We start from the raw sequence: 19,606 nt of genomic DNA, 5'->3' as shown, positions 1-19,606 counted from the left end.
CACATATGCGGGCAAAGACTGTGGGCCTGTTCACTGCGACGGACCTCGTTGCACCGCCGCAAGTTCCGCCACTGGTATAGCCATAAACTAGGTTATTGGACCCAGCATATGCAGGGTCACTTCATGCTCCGCTCCCATTTTGCCGCATCCTGTCCTCTACTCTGATATGTCCTGGATTAAGCTATCCACTTCCTCCCCAACTCTTTCCTCCCCAACTCTTTCCTACATTGTGCTGCCTTCCCCCTCTCCATATCTATGTCTTGTATTGTGCAGCCCCTCACTGACATGTTCTGGACTGCGCTGTCCGCCCCCTCCCCAATCCTCATCTGTATTGTGCTGTCCGGAGGGGTGCATTCTAAATAGGGGGCCGGGACTACAGAGCACTGTGAGGGGAGGAGGCAGGAGCAGCTGCAAACAGTGTGCTGTCAATTGATGGTGTAAGGCAAGAGAGAGGAGGGGGGCACTATTTATATGTATATACTGTATGTGTAGAAGTGTGCGGCTGTATGTGTGTGACTGTATGTATATGTTTAAACATCTAGCTGTATGTTTATGACTGTGTGTAACAGTATATATGTGTATGCAGTGGGGGGTGGGCGGGATACACTTTACCCGGGCAAAGGTCTGTTGCAGGGTCCCGCTGACTTCCCCCCCCCCCTTCCCTGTTGTACACAGTGCCGCAGTTGGAGCGGGAGAGAGAGGAGTGACACTGCAGTGTGCTGTGCTGGGGAGATCCATGCACCTGCCACTGCCTCCCGCCACGCTCTTGCCCCCATGTCGGCATAGGCGGCCACATAAAACTAATACTTTTTAGTTCTTCCAATGTAGGGGGGCTGGTCACACATCCCTCCATTGGCCACGTCCCCCACATTACATGGGCGCCCCTGTGTGTATGTGTGTGACAGTATACATATATATATATATATATATATACACTGTATATGTGTGACTGTGTGTGAAAGTATGTATATGTATGCGTGCGGCAGTGGGAGTGTGTTAGTATATATGTTTATGACTATATGTGTCCATATGTATATATGTGTGTGTGTGTGGCTGTATGTGTGTTGCTGTACATATGTATGTGACTATGTGTGTGACAGTATATATATAATATATATATATATATATACACACACAGAGAAAAAACCACAGCACTCACCACACCAGAAGCGGGGCACAGCTATGCACTTACCACTCACAGGGTGGGGTGCATGTAACACAGCACTCTCCACCACAAAAGCGGGGTACACAGCTGTACTTACCACTCACAGGGCGGGGTGCATGTAGCCCATGACCACATCGCTCTAATAAATACAAACAAAGAACCCAGCACTCACCAAAGTAAACTCACTTATCCTCAACAATTCAATAAATAAATGATGGGGGTTTAGTTGGTGGATTGGCCAATGCACGGAAGCCTGCATACCGATTTTCAAGGTACCCCACCTTCATGCAGGTCCTACACTATCACAGAGTCTTAAAACCTGACTACTTCACTGCTGTTACACACATCATCTGCCTGCTAGATTTAATGTGTACCTGCCACAGACTTTATGGCTTTTAAAGGCACACTAGTCACCTATTGCACTGGCTCAAAGATGATTGCTAAGGAACAGCTGAGACAGGTTCAGGATAATAAAGTCCACACAGGGGTGCATGAGAAAGCTAGTGGCCACGGTTAATAAGAGCTAACCATAGATTAACCCCATCATATACACACAGAGAAAAAACCACAGCACTCACCACACCAGAAGCGGGGCACAGCTATGTACTTACCACTCACCCAATGCTGTGTCCTTATTCCATCTAACTCTATACCCATATATATATATGTATGTATATATACTGTATATGTGTGACTATGTGTTTTAATGTATAATGTATGTATGTGTATATGTATATGTGTGTGATTAGTCATAAGAAGAGCGGCCTAGTGGAGGATCTCCCATCACATGATGCAGGATGTCTTGTGAGATCGGGAGCTTCAAGCAGGTGTCAGCCCGGAGCGGCTCTCCTCCTCCTGGTTAGTGGGCTCTGAGTCTGATCACTGCAGCCAGGGATCGGGGGAAGGACACCTGAAGAGGGCATCCCTGGAAAGAAGAAGCAGCTGCAATGCAGAGCTCTGATTCCCAGAACCCTGTGGGCGAACAGGTATGAAGCAGGGCCTTCTTTTTGTATCGGATCAATCAGTAGCGGCTCTTGCCACTGGCTAGCAGGATTTTTGACCGGGGCGCCGCTGTCCCAAGGGCGCCGCCGCTGTGGCAAGAGCTGCTACTAATTGGGGTGGCGGCGGCGGATATGAAAAAGTCCTCTCTGCGACGGGAAACTAGATGCGCAGTGAGGGTAGCGTCTAGTTTCCCTTTGTGGAGAGGACCTTTCCCCGCTACTGGTGCTTGCCGTGCGGTGCGCCTAACGTCATCGCGCATCGCGGGAGCAGCCAGATACGGAGGATAAGCAGGAGCGGGGCTGGTGAGTATTTTTTATTTTTGGTAAGCGGCGCTACTAGGGGCACAGCTACTGGTGGGCACAGTAATGGGGGCAAAACTAATAGGGGCACAGTACTGGGGGCACAACTACTGGGGGCAAAACTAGTGGGGGCACAACTACTGAGGGCACAGTACTGTGGGCAAAACTACTGGAGGCACAACTACTGGGGGGTACAGCTGCAGGGGGCACAACAGCTACTGGGGGCACAACTCTGCAGGGGGCAAAACTGTGACCACGCCCCTTACCTATGAAGCCACGCACTAACACTAAGGAAACTTTCGCCCTGGGCGCCACAAGGTCTAGAACCAGCCCTAGGCTTAATGGGCAGTTGCCCAAGGGCCCCAGGAGTATAAGGGTTCTAGGCTGATAGCAGAGGGTCCCATTTTTCCAGGGGTACCAGATATTTGAAAATCGGGCCCTGGGGTACCGGAGAAATTCGGCTTCAAATCAGTGGTCCCCATCAGAGCCTGATAATTGCTCTTCCCAGCCAGATATCTCGGGTTCTGTCTGACTTAGAGGTTTTCTGTTGGTATACTCCAAAAGCTGTGACTCTCCCCTTTTGGTGGACACTGGCAGCTTGTCTCTACTTTGACCAGAACCAGAGATAACAGCCTTCTAGCAGCTGGTCCCTGCTCCATCTCCACACGCCTGATATGCAGTTTTATATTTTTGTCTGTGGATTGCTCTTATATACAAAAAAAGGGGGGGGTGTCTGTGCGCTTAGTGACTCCCAATAGAGTGATATCAGGTGAGTGTTTGCCTTTACTTAATAACCAAGAGACTTGTTAAATTATATTCTTTTACTGTAATCAATTCACATTACACTTAAATAGATACATTTGTTAAAACATGAATAAAAAATGTAACTGCTTGATTGTTAGTACATTTCAACCGGAATGCATTCCTTATTTAATACATTAATTTAATAATATACATCCGCTTTTATTCAATTGGTTAAACCCGTGTTTGATACAAAGGTAACCAATCTATTTAAAACCATAAATCATCTAATGAATTTTGCCGTTATTGCCACATTTATCTCATTACTATATGCCAGTTATTAGTAATATATATATGGTATTATAAAAGTCTCCACTGTAACCTGTCACTGGCGTCCCAGTGCAGGATTGGTTTTTCCTGGTGTGTTTTGCCCGTTAGCACGGGGTTATAATTACCCTTTCCTGGGAATGTCCTCCGTTTTAGCACTATAGCACAAGTGCACAGATAGATTTTAGGTATGTACCTTTTGGAGTTCCCGGCTCATGGGCAGCGTTTAGAAGCACACAGTCAGCGGTGGTAGACGTGGAGACTTTCACAGGTTGTCGGCACTACACTCGGTAGCGTTTGAGAGGCTCTGATTGGAGTGGGCCGTGGGTATAGATGTCCTTAATGGATACGTGCACTGTGAGCGGCAGCCAGACACATTGAGTGCGGCGAGGGGTAATCAGCAGGACCGGCACGGCTGAGAGCAGCGGACACGGTGAATGCGGCTGGAGCTGCAATCAGCGGCTGTAAGCGGCGGTCCGGCACATGCAGTGCGGCAAGTGAGCAGCAAGACCGGCACAGCTGGGAACGGCAGACACGGCAGATGCAGCCAGAGATATCAATCAGCAGTTTGAAAAAATCGGGTGATGACGTCAACGCGTTTCGTCCCGTCAATTATCGGGACTTCCTCAAGACTGGTGCTGGTGTTCACCCAATTTAAGTGATTAATTCAATTTAGTATTTGCGCCTGGGATTTGGGTGTCTATGACATCCATCTGTTGTTCCCTGTGGATTGCTCTGGTTCCTGAAATCTGATCCCCAAGTCCCTCCTGAAAGTTGGAACTCTTTAGTTTTTTTTTTTTTATCATCCCATTAAAAGCTAAGAAATCTATTTCCAGGAATGGAGCTAACTGCAGTAGAGCAAGCTGCCCTCCAACTGGAAAATTATAAATATTATGCCCACTTCACTATACACCCCTCCCCTGCGTATTAAACACCCACTACCACTCTGTAAGTCATGTACCATGGCCCCTTCATTCAGCCCAATGCCCCCTTGTACAGTTTAGTGTTCTCCCTCCTGCCCCACCTCCCATCTGTGCAGTAAAGGAGTAATTAGCAGAAATTACTGCACCAAGTCCTACATGCTGAGCGGAAGATAGAACACCACCTTACCGCCCGCAGGACATCAAAGCTGCCGCTGATAGCACCCCCCACCCCGACCGCTGGAGGATGGGTAGGGGCCCCAGTGCATTGCTTTGCCCAGGGCCTACACTGCTGTTAAGACGGCCCTGGTAGGAAGGAATTAGGGTGGACTGCGGGTGTAATACACAGTCAAAACCACATTGTCAGACTGCCCATGCATCTCTTCAGATCCTGCTATCGCTCTCCCTGTGTGACCTCTTCTGTCTGCAATTTGTTTTCTGGTTAGCTCTTTGCTCCCAGCTGTCTCTTTTGTCTCCTATTGTCCATACTCTCTGACACTGCTGTCACTTTCTCTCTGTTCCTCTTTATCTCTATCAGGGAGCATTTAGCATAGATTAGATTGCATATTGCCTGCGATCTGGGCGGGATCTTACCACCCAGGATCGCATTGCAATGGTGGGGCTTCTGCACATGTGCGGTCAGACAGGACACTTTCGGGGAGGGTTCCAAGGGAACCCTCTGCCGGTTACTAATGCGTTTTGTAGCCCATAGGCTACAATGGGCTACCTCCATCTGAAGATGGTGGTAGCTGCGGGGACCAACATCGCATTCCAGATATTGGTAAATCGGGCAGCATCACATCCCCCATGGAAACCTATGGGGCATGCAGCTTCGGGCGGCACTGGAGGAATCGCAATAGGTACCTGCAGCAATCTCTCCTTCTTACATTCAGGACACACCCTCTCTGAACTGACTTCTCCCTGCACTGTACTCTGCACTCCGGTGAACTGTCCTGTCTACATTATCATAAATAATGCCCTACAGCTTCCCCCTATCCCCGACACCCCAATATCTGCCCTGTCCTGTGAAATCCTCAGAATTGCATCCAAAAATTTTGTTACAGCACTATGCTACTCTGACCCTCTCTATGCAGCCTTATATCCCAATACTGTATCCTTGCTCTACTAACCCTGCACCCACTACTGTGTCCTAACCCCCATAGCCCTGCACTCTATACTGTACCCTTATCCACTAACCCTGCACCCAATGCTGTGTCCTTATTCCATCTAACTCTATACCCATTACTGTACCATTATCCCCTAACCCTGCACCCAATATTCTATCTTTAGCCCGCAAACCTTCACTCACTACTGTACCCTTACTTCACTAACCATGCACCCAGTACTACTGTATGTCCTTATCACCTAACCCTGCACATACTAGTGTACCCTTACTCTCCAAACACTGCACACACTACTGTACCCTTACCCCCTAACCCTGCACACACTAGTGTACCCTAATCCCCTAACCCTGCACATACCACTGCAACCTTACTTCCTAACCCTGCACATACTACTGTACCCTTACCCCCTAACCCTGCACACACCACTGTAACCTTACTTCATAACCCTGCACATACTACTGTACCCTTACTCCCCTAACACCGCACACACCACTGTAACGTTACTCCCTAACCCTGCACATACTACTGTACCCTTACTCCCCTAACACCGCACACACACTACTGTACCCTTACTCCCCTAACACCACACACACAACTGTACCCTTACCCCCTTACACCGCACACACTACTGTACCCTTACTCCCCTAATCCTGCACACACTACTTTACCCTTACCCCCTTACACTGCACACACTACTGTACCCTTACTCCCCTAACCCTGCACACACTAGTGTACCCTAATCCCCTAACCCTGCACATACCACTGTAACCTTACTTCCTAACCCTGCACATACTACTGTACCCTTACCCCCTAACCCTGCACACACCACTGTAACCTTACTTCATAACCCTGCACATACTACTGTACCCTTACTCCCCTAACACCGCACACACCACTGTAACGTTACACCCTAACCCTGCACATACTACTGTACCCTTACTCCCCTAACACCAAACACACAACTGTACCCTTACCCCCTTACACCACACACACTACTGTACCCTTACTCCCCTAATCCTGCACACACTACTGTACCCTTACCCCCTTACACCGCACACACTACTGTACCCTTACTCCCCTAATCCTGCACACACTACTGTACCCTTACTCCCTTACACTGCACACACTACTGTACCCTTACTCCCCTAATCCTGCACACACTACTTTACCCTTACCCCCTTACACTGCACACACTACTGTACCCTTACTCCCCTAACACCGCACACACTACTGTACCCTTACCCCCTTAAACTGCACACTTCTGTACCCTTAGTCCCCTAACCCTGCGCACACTACTGTACCCTTATCCCCTAACACCACACACATTACTGTACCCTTACCCCCTAACCCTGCAAACACTACTGTAACCTTACTTCATAACCCTGCACATACTAGTGTACCCTTACTCCCCTAACACCGCACACACCACTGTAACCTTACTCCCTATCCCTGCACATACAACTGTACCCTTGCTCCCCTAACACCACACACACAACTGTACCCTTACCCCCTTACACCGCACACACTACTGTACCCTTACTCCCCTAATCCTGCACACACTACTGTAGCCTTACTCCCTTACACTGCACACACCACTGTATCCTTACTCTCCTAACACCGCACACACTTCTGTACCCTTAGTCCCCTAACCCTGCAAACACTACTGTATTCTTACTCCCCTAACACTGCACACACTACTGTACCCTTACTCCCCTAGCCCTGCACACATTACTGTACCCTTACTCCCTAACCTTGCACACACTACTGTACCCTTACTCCCCTAACACCGCACACACTACTGTACCCTTACCCCCTAACACCGCACACACTACTGTACCCTTACCCCACTAACCCTGCAAATACTAGTGTATTCTTACTCCCTTAACACTGCACACACTACTGTACCCTTACCCCCCTAATCCTGCACACACTACTGTACCCTTACAACCCTAACCCTGCACACACTACTGTATTCTTACTCCCCTAACACTGCACACATTACTGTACCCTTACTCCCCTAACCCTGCACACATTACTGTACCCTTACTCCCTAACCTTGCACACACTACTGTACCCTTACTCCCCTAACACCGCACACACTACTGTACCTTTACCCCCTAACACCGCACACACTACTGTACCCTTACCCCACTAACCCTGCAAATACTAGTGTATTCTTACTCCCTTAACACTGCACACACTACTGTACCCTTACTCCCCTAACCTTGCACACACTACTGTACCCTTACAACCCTAACCCTGCACACACTACTGTATTCTTACTCCCCTAACACTGCACACATTACTGTACCCTTACTCCCTTAACACTGCACACACTACTGTACCCTTACTCCCCTAACCTTGCACACGCTACTGTACCCTTACAACCCTAACCCTGCAAATACTAGTGTATTCTTACTCCCCTAACACTGCACACACTACTGTACCCTTACTCCCCTAACCTTGCACACGCTACTGTACCCTTACAACCCTAACCCTGCAAATACTAGTGTATTCTTACTCCCCTAACACTGCACACACTACTGTACCCTTACCCCCCTAATCCTGCACACACTACTGTACCCTTACCCCCTAACACTGCACACATTACTGTACCCTTACTCCCCTAACCTTGCACACACTACTGTACCCCTCATCGCTTATTTTACAGCATATTGCAAAAGGACATATTTGTAGGAGGATCTAAATTCATAGTTTGCAGGGGGGTGCCGAACACGCTGCACCATCACATAGTGTGTACTCCCAAATCCAGCCAATTCATCATTTGATCAATTTTGGTGGTCACATCGTCCCATCTGATGTGCTGCACATCAGATGGGACGATTCCATGGATGATGCTGTACTGTTACATGACGCATGTAACAATATCTCGTGTCATCATATGGTAGATCATGTATTGTGTGGATGCAGTTACATTGTCGGCAGTCGGGATCCTGGCGGTCAGGAATCCCGACAACTGACAATGCCGACAGCCGGAATCCGAGTCCACAACACCCACAATGTGGGAATAGAACCTGTGGCGAGCACAGTGAATCACTGAGCCCGCAGCGTGGCAAGCACACAGAGTCCGCAAGGAGCTTCGTTACGCTTGCTCCCCTGCGGGTATTCTGGTGGCCGGGATCCCAGCGTCGGTGTGTTGACTGATAGGATCCCAGCCGCCGGCATACCTTGGCCAACGTGTATTGTGTAGTGCGATATATTGTTACATCACATTGCTACATTGCTGGGTCACACCATTGTGTACCTAGCTTTAGAAAGGGATCAGTTTATCCCACTAACAGAGGTCCCCAAAGCGGGATTGGGGCATGGCCGCACACATACTGTAGGTGATTTATTTCATTGCTTCTGTTTTTCAGAAATATACAGTTTTTTTTATGCCAAATGCTGTGGGGACAGCTGCATCCTCAATGTGCAGCAAGTGCACCATCTCCTATACCCCTCTGCAGGACAGACTGATTGGGGGATGGAAAGAGAGTCCTAAAAAATGGTTGGGAGTTATGTTTAGCTAGCAATATACAGTTTTGTCCTCCATTGTTGCCAAAGATGCAGCTATTCGCGGCAATGCAATTGCAAAAATAGCACCCATGGCTGTGTGTGGGCACATGCGTACATACCCTCTTCAATTAGGAATGCACTGTTGCATATGCACCCATGACTATGCGAATAGTTGCTGCAGCAATGGGCTTTGTCCAATTAGCCGCTGTAATTTACATCTGATAATTGGTTTGCCGGGAGCTATCCAATTATTTATTTACTTATTTATTACCAGTTATTTATATAGCGCACACATATTCCGCAGTGCTTTACAATTAGCCCTGATAAGCCGGAGTTTATCCCCGATGCCGCCTCTTATCGGGAATTGAGCACGCAAAGCATATTCCGCGATAAGTGCCCCTTAGACTCGCAATAAGTGCTGCGAAAAATACATAAGTCTGCGGCTTTTCGCTGGACCTATGTATTTTCGCATGAAAAACGGGTGTTTTTTGCATCACCTAATTGAATACGGTGATAAAAAAAACATGAAAAACAGTTTTTCGCGGCCACAGCTCTATTGCAGGTAAATGGATACCCCCCAATGTGTGCAGGCGAATCGCGAAAAGGATTAGGGAGGACACAGCTATATATGTATTTGCTGCACAATAGCACAAATCTGTCTGGGGGGAAGAGACAAAACCAAAAGAAGGAGGAATTATCTTGCCAGATCGTCGCTGTCTGACTACCCATATAGTTTTGATAGTGCTGGAGAATAATCTCAAAGTCCATCCGCACCCATCCAGCAAATCTTTGGGCAATGATAAAAGAGTTGGCTTCAGTTATTTCATAGCAATACAAAACCCTGAGATACAGTGTTATGTGCAGTTCCTGACAGATTAAAAGATTTTAGGAATAACCAGAAGCCAAGTCAAATATTAAAGTTGAATTATTTAAGCATATACCACATATAATAAACTTGGAATGATCATTAAAAGTGTGTAGAGGCTGATAGCTGTAGCACAATAAAAAGAAAAACACAGTAATTAAATGTTTAATATTTTATTTATTTACATTTCTGATTCCACCTTATTTTAGCATACAGAACAACCTAAATTAGTAAAATATCAAAGTGCATTTTTTAATTTTATGTTGCAAGCATCCTGTAGCAAATTATACAATAAATAATTGGAAAAACAAATCAGCATACAATACACATGTAGCACTAATTTTACTTCTATGTTAAAATCAAACATAGTAGCGTTTCCGTGTTCATGGCTTACAAGTTAGAATAGTCATTGCATGAAGGCAAATGAAATGGTTTGCTTTTAAAAATAATAAAGTGCATTTCTAGTAATCACTATGTTTTATAAGCTAGAAGTCAGTTATACCATAAGAAAGGTGGCAAGAATACCTACAACCGGAATACACCATTTAATGCGGCACAGGTGAATTCCTTATGTTTGTTCAGCAGTGCAGCACTATAATGGCACTTAATGCTGCTATTGCGGCAAGATGGCTTTATCACTCCATTACTGTACCAGGATAAGTATAGTTGGAAAATAATATTTAATTGTTGAAAAGGCCCAATTATTTAGAAAAACTAAAAGACACAGGTGCTGATTTTAAGTTCGAGCACAGCAAAAAGAGAAAGCAACTGCATCTGGAACAAACCATGTTGCATTGCAAGGGGTGCAAATATATATATTTTTTTTTTTGCTCTTACATAAAGCCCACAAAAACTGACCAGCTTAATTTAGATTTGAGATTGGACACACTCCTTATCGAAATGTAAATCTCTTAGCACATTTACATCTGCCCCACTTGCAGTGCAACATGGTTTTGACCAGGTGCAAAGTTACTTGTTATTTCCTGCTTTAAGGGGGGTACACACGGTAGAGATGTGTGATGAGCGATCTATCACAGAATGCTCAGCGCACATCTCTCCCCCGCTCATTACACAGCGCGATGTGTGCTGAGTGAGGGGGAAGGGGTGTGCTCACTTCACACAGTGGTGAAGTGGGCAACCTGACTAGATTGTGCCTGCTATCCCTAATCCCTATGGGCATACACACGGAGAGATCCATGCTTAATTTCTAAGCAATCTAATAAATACAGACCTCTCCATGTGTACCCCCCTTTACTCTCAGTCTCAACTCACAATCAGCCCCATATTGTTTGTGTTCTGCATGCCGCATTATTCAGAATGAAAGCACTAATCAGTAAGTGTATACAGTGTATATCAGTAAGTGTATAAAGAAGTATTATATTTACCGTCATTGATCTTCCAGTATATAATCTTGAGTGGCTCAGTGGTTAACAATGTCGTCTCAAAGCACCAAAAACATAGGCTCCATTCTAGACCAATTACATTACCGGTGTGAAGTTTGCATGTACTCTCTGTATCTGCTCGAGATTCCAGCCACAGTCCAAAAATATGGTAGGTTAATGGTAATATGTGTGTGTTTGTGTGGCAGATAATTCAGACTGTAAACACCACTGTGGTATAAACCTATGTGAATGATTAAATATTCTCTGTAATGCCGTTACCATTAAAGGTTAGTAATAATATTTAAATACTATCGGGATCACAACCTATTTTCAGTTGATACTGGTGGTTGCTCTAATGATAGAATACAACATTCTCTCTCACAAACATCCACTGATGTATACAAATCAATAAAGCCACATCACTACCAATATGAGTGCAGGTAGCACCGATGTTAAGTAGTGATGAGCGGGTTCGGTTCCTCGGAAACCGAACCCCCCCGAACTTCACCCGTTTTCCACGGGTCCGAGGCATACTCGGATTCTCCCGTATGGCTCGGTTAACCCGAGCGCGCCCGAACGTCATCATCCCGCTGTCGGATTCTCGCGAGATTCGGATTCTATATAAGCAGCCGCGCGTCGCCGCCATTTTCACTCGTGCATTGGAAATGTTAGGGAGAGGACGTGGCTGGCGTCCTCTCCGTTTATTCATTGTTGAGTTGATGCAAATATTTGTGCTTGCTTATATCATTGTGGGGACTGGGGAGCAGCTTTATATTAATATAGGAGGAGTACAGTGCAGAGTTTTGCTGATCAGTGACCACCAGTTTTATCCGTTCTCTGCCTGAAAAAAACGCTCCTTATCTGTGCTCAGTGTGCTGCATATATCTGTGCTCACACTGCTTAATTGTGGGGACTGGGGAGCAGCTGTATTATATAGGAGGAGTACAGTGCAGAGTTTTGCTGACAGGGACCACCAGTATACGTTGTCTGCCTGAAAAACACTCCATATCTGTGCTCAGTGTGCTGCATATATCTGTGCTCACACTGCTTTATTGTGGGGTCTGGGGACCACCAGTATAATATTATATAGGAGGAGTACAGTGCAGAGTTTTGCTGAGCAGTGACTACCAGTATACGTTGTCTGCCTGAAAAACACTCCATATCTGTGCTGCATTGTGTAGTATATAGTAGGAGTAGAGTGCATAATTTTGCTGACCACCAGTATATAATATATAGGAGTACGGTACAGAAGGCCACTGCTGTACCTACCTCTGTGTCGTCAAGTATACTATCCATCCATACCTGTGGTGCATTTAAGTTTTGCACAGTTTGCTGACCACCAGTATATAATATATAGCATTACGGTACAGTAGGCCACTGCTGTACCTACCTCTGTGTCGTCAAGTATACTATCCATCCATACCTGTGGTGCATTTCAGTTTTGCACAGTTTGCTGACCACCAGTATATAATATATAGCATTACGGTACAGTAGGCCACTGCTGTACCTACCTCTGTCTCGTCAAGTATACTATCCATCTATACCTGTGGTGCATTTCAGTTGTGCAGTTTGCTGACACAGTGACCACCAGTATATATAGCAGTACGGTACGGAAGGCCACTGCTGTACCTACCTCTGTGTCGTCAAGTATACTATCCATCTACATTCTATACCTGTGGTGCATTTCAGTTGTGCAGTTTGCCTACACAGTGACCACCAGTATATATAGCAGTATGGTACGGAAGGCCACTGCTGTACCTACCTCTGTGTCGTCAAGTATACTATCCATCTACATTCTATACCTGTGGTGCATTTTAGTTTTGCAGTTTGCTGACAGTGACCACCAGTATATATAGCAGTACGGTACGGAAGGCCACTGCTGTACCTACCTCTGTGTCGTCAAGTATACTATCCATCTACATTCTATACCTGTGGTGCATTTCAGTTGTGCAGTTTGCTGACACAGTGACCACCAGTATATATAGCAGTACGGTACGGAAGGCCACTGCTGTACCTACCTCTGTGTCGTCAAGTATACTATCCATCTAGATTCTATACCTGTGGTGCATTTCAGTTGTGCAGTTTGCTGACACAGTGACCACCAATATATATAGCAGTACGGTACGGAAGGCCACTGCTGTACCTACCTCTGTGTCGTCAAGTATACTATCCATCTAGATTCTATACCTGTGGTGCATTTCAGTTGTGTAGTTTGCTGACACAGTGACCACCAGTATATATAGCAGTACGGTACGGAAGGCCACTGCTGTACCTACCTCTGTGTCGTCAAGTATACTATCCATCTACATTCAATACCTGTGGTGCATTTCAGTTGTGCAGTTTGCTGACAGTGACCACCAGTATATATAGCAGTACGGTACGGAAGGCCACTGCTGTACCTACCTCTGTGTCATCAAGTATACTATCCATCTACATTCTATACCTGTGGTGCATTTCAGTTGTGCAGTTTGCTGACACAGTGACCACCAGTATATATAGCAGTACGATACGGAAGGCCACTGCTGTACCTACCTCTGTGTCTTCAAGTATACTATTCATCTAGATTCTATACCTGTGGTGCATTTCAGTTGTGCGCAGTATATATAGTAGTAGGCCATTGCTATTGATACTGGCATATAATTCCACACATTAAAAAATGGAGAACAAAAATGTGGAGGGTAAAATAGGGAAAGATCAAGATCCACTTCCACCTCGTGCTGAAGCTGCTGCCACTAGTCATGGCCGAGACGATGAAATGCCATCAACGTCGTCTGCCAAGGGCCGATGCCCACTGTCATAGTAGAGAGCATGTAAAATCCAAAAAACAAAAGTTCAGTAAAATGACCCAAAAATCAAAATTAAAAGCGTCTGAGGAGAAGCGTAAACTTGCCAATATGCCATTTACGACACGGAGTGGCAAGGAACGGCTGGGGCCCTGGCCTATGTTCATGGCTAGTGGTTCAGCTTCACATGAGGATGGAAGCACTCATCCTCTCGCTAGAAAACTGCAGTGCCACTCCTAGATGGGCCAGGTGTTTGTGTCGGCCACTTGGGTCGCTTAGCTTAGTCACACAGCTACCTCATTGCGCCTCTTTTTTTCTTTGCATCATGTGCTGTTTGGGGACTATTTTTTTGAAGTGCCATCCTGCCTGACACTGCAGTGCCACTCCTAGATGGGCCAGGTGTTTGTGTCGGCCACTTTTGTCGCTTAGCTTAGTCACACAGCGACCTTGGTGCGTCTCTTTTTTTCTTTGCATCATGTGCTGTTTGGGGACAATTTTTTTTAAGTGCCATCCAGCCTGACACTGCAGTGCCACTCCTAGATGGGCCAGGTGTTTGTGTCGGCCACTTGTGTCGCTTAGCTTAGCCAACTAGCGACCTCGGTGCAAATTTTAGGACTAAAAATAATATTGTGAGGTGTTCAGAATAGACTGGAAATGAGTGGAAATTATGGTTATTGAGGTTAATAATACTATGGGATCAAAATGACCCCCAAATTCTATGATTTAAGCTGTTTTTTAGGTTTTTTTAAAAAAAACACCCGAATCCAAAACACACCCGAATCCGACAAAAAATTTTCGGTGAAGTTTTGCCAAAACGCGTCCGAATCCAAAACACGGCTGCGGAACCGAATCCAAAACCAAAACCCGAAAAATGTCCGGTGCACATCACTAATGTTAAGTGCAGTATTGCTGGCATATATAATTACAGTGTATCTGTATACAGTATATATATATATATATATATATATATATATATAATCGCAGCTTTGACCGGCACTCTACACAGACTTTTAAAACACCTCGGTGCCTATCCCCGGACTGATGAGGAACTATATAGAGCATGACAAAAAGTTTGGCCGGCAAGATGCTGTAGTAGCTGTGTATTTATTTCCAAAGCCGTGGAGTGCTGGCCAAACTTCTTTTCTCTCTCTCTCTCTATATATATATATATATATATATATATATATATATATATATATATAAAATGGCAGTACCGGGGGCGTAGAGAGCCATGCAGGGACCCATTAATGAACACGGTACATGCCCACGTCCTCTAAAAATAATAAAGTGTAAAAAATTAATAATCGCGCACTCCACCGGGTACACCATTCTGATCCAGGGGAGGCATGGGTGAGGGCACCTGCTTTCTACCTTGCTTGTGGAAAGTGGGTCCCTCCTTCTTGGCCAGCGCCATCTTCCCAGTGATATCGTCAGGAAGATGGCGTCTGCACATTGAGAGTAAAGTCTCTGGCACAGTGCCAGCCTTAAGTATAGGTATACCCAGGAGGAGGGGGCAGCAGACCCAGGTCCCTGCTGGGCCCTTTCAGCAGCCCAGGCATGGGTAATTAGTACCCGCTTCCCCCCTCTCTGCGCCACTGCACAGTACCACTGACAACATGACACCTGTGCTCCACAATAACTTACTAAGCGTTTAAGTGTAAGCAAAAAAGCATTTTCTACTCAGTTCCCTTGGTGGAATCTGCCTGAGCAGACGTGGTTTAAATTGTCTTTCAATAGAAAATAGAAAAAGAGATGCTAGCTCTTGACTTGGTATAGTAACACCCTATTAATCAAAGCCTGACTTGCTAATTAGTATACAGTACCTATTATAAAGTACTCTGGTACAGTATATTTCCTACATGTAATGGAATAATGAAATGATGTAAACAGAACCAGGGGTCTTTCAATAGCTTACTAGAAACATCAAACTATGGAAACTATCAGCTTAAACTACTTCAAGGAGAATCATCACCAAAGCTATACTGGTGCAAGGCAGGCACATGTGGCAAATAAAAATACAAATAGGCAACTGCTAAAGGCAGACATATACTGTAACTAGACTACTATATAGTAGCGATATTTATCATGGAAACTGTTCTTGCACAGTTGTCAGCAGTTGTCGATGTTATTAAATTACGTAAAGAGACTAATTAGTAGTGCACTCATGCATGAACAATTTAGGCTCTTTTGAAGCCATTGTACTACAGCCCAGTGTTTTTCAAATGTGGGCGGTACCACCCCCTTGGGGAATGAAAAGTACGGTGGGTATGGAGAGAATTCGGCCGGGCGAACAAGTCGTCGGCAATTGAGTTTCCCCTTAACATAAAATATTGAATGTCTCAGTGTCTGAGAGATAAAAGACTTTGAGCCTAATTCAGATCTGATCGCTGCTGTGCGTTTTCACATAGCGGGCGATCAGATCCGAACTGTGCATGCGTATGCACCGCAATGCGCCTGTGTGTCGCATGGCTTCAACAGGCATCACCGGTCAGCGATGGGATGGTGCGAATGATCCATTCGCATGGGCGTTTGCAATGAGTTTGACAGGTAGAGGCCGTTTTTGGGTGGCAACTGACCGTTTTCCGGAGTGTCCGGAAAAACGCAGGCGGGCTCAGGTGTTTTAAGGGAGGGTGTCTGACGTCAACTCCAGCCCCGATCAGCAGGAATCAATCGCACAGGAAGAGTAAGTTCTGGGCTGCGCAGAGACTGCACAAAATCAGTTTGTGCAGCTCTGCTACACATGCGATCACACACTTGCACAGCGATTTAACCCTCCCCCTCACATTGGTTTAGGTAGGTATTTTATAACTGCTAATTACACCTTTGGGAATAGACACCTTGAGGCGGTGCCAATCAACAGGGTAAATCATAAGGAAACGCTGTTTTTATATATTCCCCTAGCTACTCTCTGAAGTCAGATGCCTGATACATATACCTCAGGTTGCTTCATTATAGACACAAAATATAGAGCTCCTCAGATACTGATAGAGAACACTCTACTCTCAGGGGGAGATTCAATAATGTGCGAGTCGCCTTGCACATTGTTTTAACATTCATAAAGGGCTGAGACCAACTCAGTATTAGTCCCACGATGAGCATTGCACCTTGAATAGGGCTTAAATGTTGCCCATTTTTGCTCACACACTCCAGAGGCACAAGCAAAAATGAGCAATGTTAGGCCCTATTCCAGGCGAAATGCTCAATTATCATTTGTTATGTTTATGTTAGCATTGCTTTGTTGGGACTATTTCTTAAAGGCACATACTGTAGCTATTTAAATAAAACAATTCCAATCTGTACCCAGTAGAGGGCGACAGTGCCACAAAAATGACTGATACAAGGGCAGCATATACAGCAGTATACTGTATGCAGAGCTATATATACAGTAATGGCAATGTGATGACACAAGGACATTACAACCCAACATGTACATTTTCAGTTAGACAAATTATATTGTTCAGCGCCAGAACAGAAGATAAGCTACGCAAATTGGCTTACATTTAACTCTTCATCATCCCCCTTGATTTAGCAAAAGTACAGTTAGAAAGGTACAACGCAGTTCTTTGTATTGCTTTCCTAATATAATTAAATTCTGTGCTTTTTGGATTATATTGGATTCCCTTCTCTCTCTCTCTCAACATACTGTATATAGGTGGTAAAAATAGAAAAGACAGTGAAGAGCTTTTCAACACAAATATAAATGATCCGCTATATTTAAGTCTTATGGTGTATTTCTTCCAGTTAGCAGCAATTTATAGCTTGCTGTAGCAGATACGTATATGTACCACAGTAAGTGACTTGTACTCTTTCATGCATGATACATTTTGTGAAGTGTTAGAGGTATCTTAGTAAATTTACAGCTTTCATGACAACCTAGAATTGTCAGGATCCACTGAATAGTGATTATTGAGTTACCATGGCAACAGTGATACTTGGAGAAATTGAATTTTAACATGTTAAAAAAATAGAATTAAAACTCTGCAGACCAGCTTAAGTCATAAATGGACCCTGTACTCGGCATGTAAACTAATGTCTTATAGAACTGCAGCTAGGTTACCCTATGTATGAGGGAACATGTTATTACTGATACATATAACTCAACCACAGATGTGGTTGTACAGTATTTAAGTACTACACAGCTACTGACCTATATAATTAATGAAAGTGCATAGACAAATAAGGTCATTCAGCAAACCGCTAAGAGTTTCATCTGACCCTACATGGCTACTTAGTGGACATTGGCAGGTATAACGATTACCAAAGTGATTCTGTATTTTCAAATTGTGCACTCTTATACTAACCTGCAACTTCCAGACTTTGCAGATATTGCTATTCTCTCTGTCCAGACGCACTGATCATAAGGGTTATCAGGAGAAGACATCTGTTTGTAAACCTTGATATGCACCAGATGAAAAGATACGTCATTAGAGTTGTTTTTTCCTTTAGCATGTAAGAGCTATGGCTCATATCTGCTGTGAGTACATATACAACTCCATGCAACAATCTCAAGGCCCAATAAGGAAAAGATCTGTGAGATAGCTGATAGTTCATGTGAGGCTAAAGTGACAACAAACTTCTAAAGGGAGCAATACCTTAAGCTAACAGCTTTTAAATTCCCATAATTACTCTTGTTGTGTATTAAATTATTTTATTTGTTTATTTTCTGTGAGGGCTCCTTGTTGTTTTCCTCACAATTTATAGTAATAGGAGTGGTAAACGTTATACGTTGTTAATGTCCCCCAAGTAGACTTGAGAGAAATCCTGAAGAAGGCTTCTTGCCCTCGGGTTCTTGGCTTGATGAATGTCGCAGTTCTTCTATGTCCTCAAGCTCCGACTGGTCCAAAAGTTCAAAGTCATCAGCTTCCTCAGTGTCAGTATCCTCAATGGAGCTTGCAGCTGGAGGTTGTGAGGTGAGCAAGACTGTTTGTAACTGGTCTGTGATAGCTGCTGAGACAACAGCTGTGATGGCCTCACCAGCCGTACCAGTGAGTAGATGGTATGGCTGCTCACTACGCAGGAGCAATGACAGTGCTGCGGATGAACACTTCTCAAGATTTGATTTGTGACTCTCTTCATGCTTGCTCTTTGGCTTAGAAGGCAGGCCAATGCTTGAGTCTTCATCATTGGACCCTGAACCATTCTCTGGAGAGGGGAATTCAGCCAGGTCTCTAGAGAAAGCCTCCTCCTGGTCACTTGGCCGATCAAGATCTGCATTAAAAAACAAAACCTCTGTAGTAAAATGTGTCTTTCATAAATGTAAATAAATTCAATTGTACCCATGAAATAAGAGGTTGGGTATGAATTGCAGTCAGTCACTATCCCGACAGTCAAGATGCCGTCACCGATATCCCAACAGTAAAAATCCTGACAGTTTCCGTTATTGTTAACCTAACCCTAAATGTCCTATCACGCAGTAGCCTAAACCTGACTGTCCCCTCCCACAGTCTAACCGCCCCCCTCCTCCACAGCCTAACCCTACCCT

The 19,606-nt window shown here is 45.1% G+C and overlaps 1 protein-coding gene across 3 annotated transcripts in view; it reads right to left on the bottom strand.

The window, feature by feature from the left end:
- Positions 1-10,116: 10,116 nt before the first annotated feature.
- RETREG1 (reticulophagy regulator 1) overlaps positions 10,117-19,606 on the bottom strand; it is a 426,697-nt gene continuing 417,207 nt past the window's right edge. For all 3 annotated transcript variants that reach the window (XM_063922947.1, XM_063922948.1, XM_063922949.1), the window contains one exon: positions 10,117-19,332. In XM_063922947.1, the coding sequence (XP_063779017.1) occupies positions 18,854-19,332 (479 nt within the window). In that variant the 3' untranslated portion in view covers positions 10,117-18,853. The remainder of the gene's footprint in view (positions 19,333-19,606) is intronic.

The sequence above is a fragment of the Pseudophryne corroboree genome, chromosome 5 (assembly GCF_028390025.1).
Source record: "Pseudophryne corroboree isolate aPseCor3 chromosome 5, aPseCor3.hap2, whole genome shotgun sequence".
Taxonomy (NCBI): Eukaryota; Metazoa; Chordata; class Amphibia; order Anura; family Myobatrachidae; genus Pseudophryne; species Pseudophryne corroboree.
The sequence above is the reverse complement of the archived record's forward strand: the minus strand, read 5'-3'. Positions and strand labels throughout refer to the sequence as shown.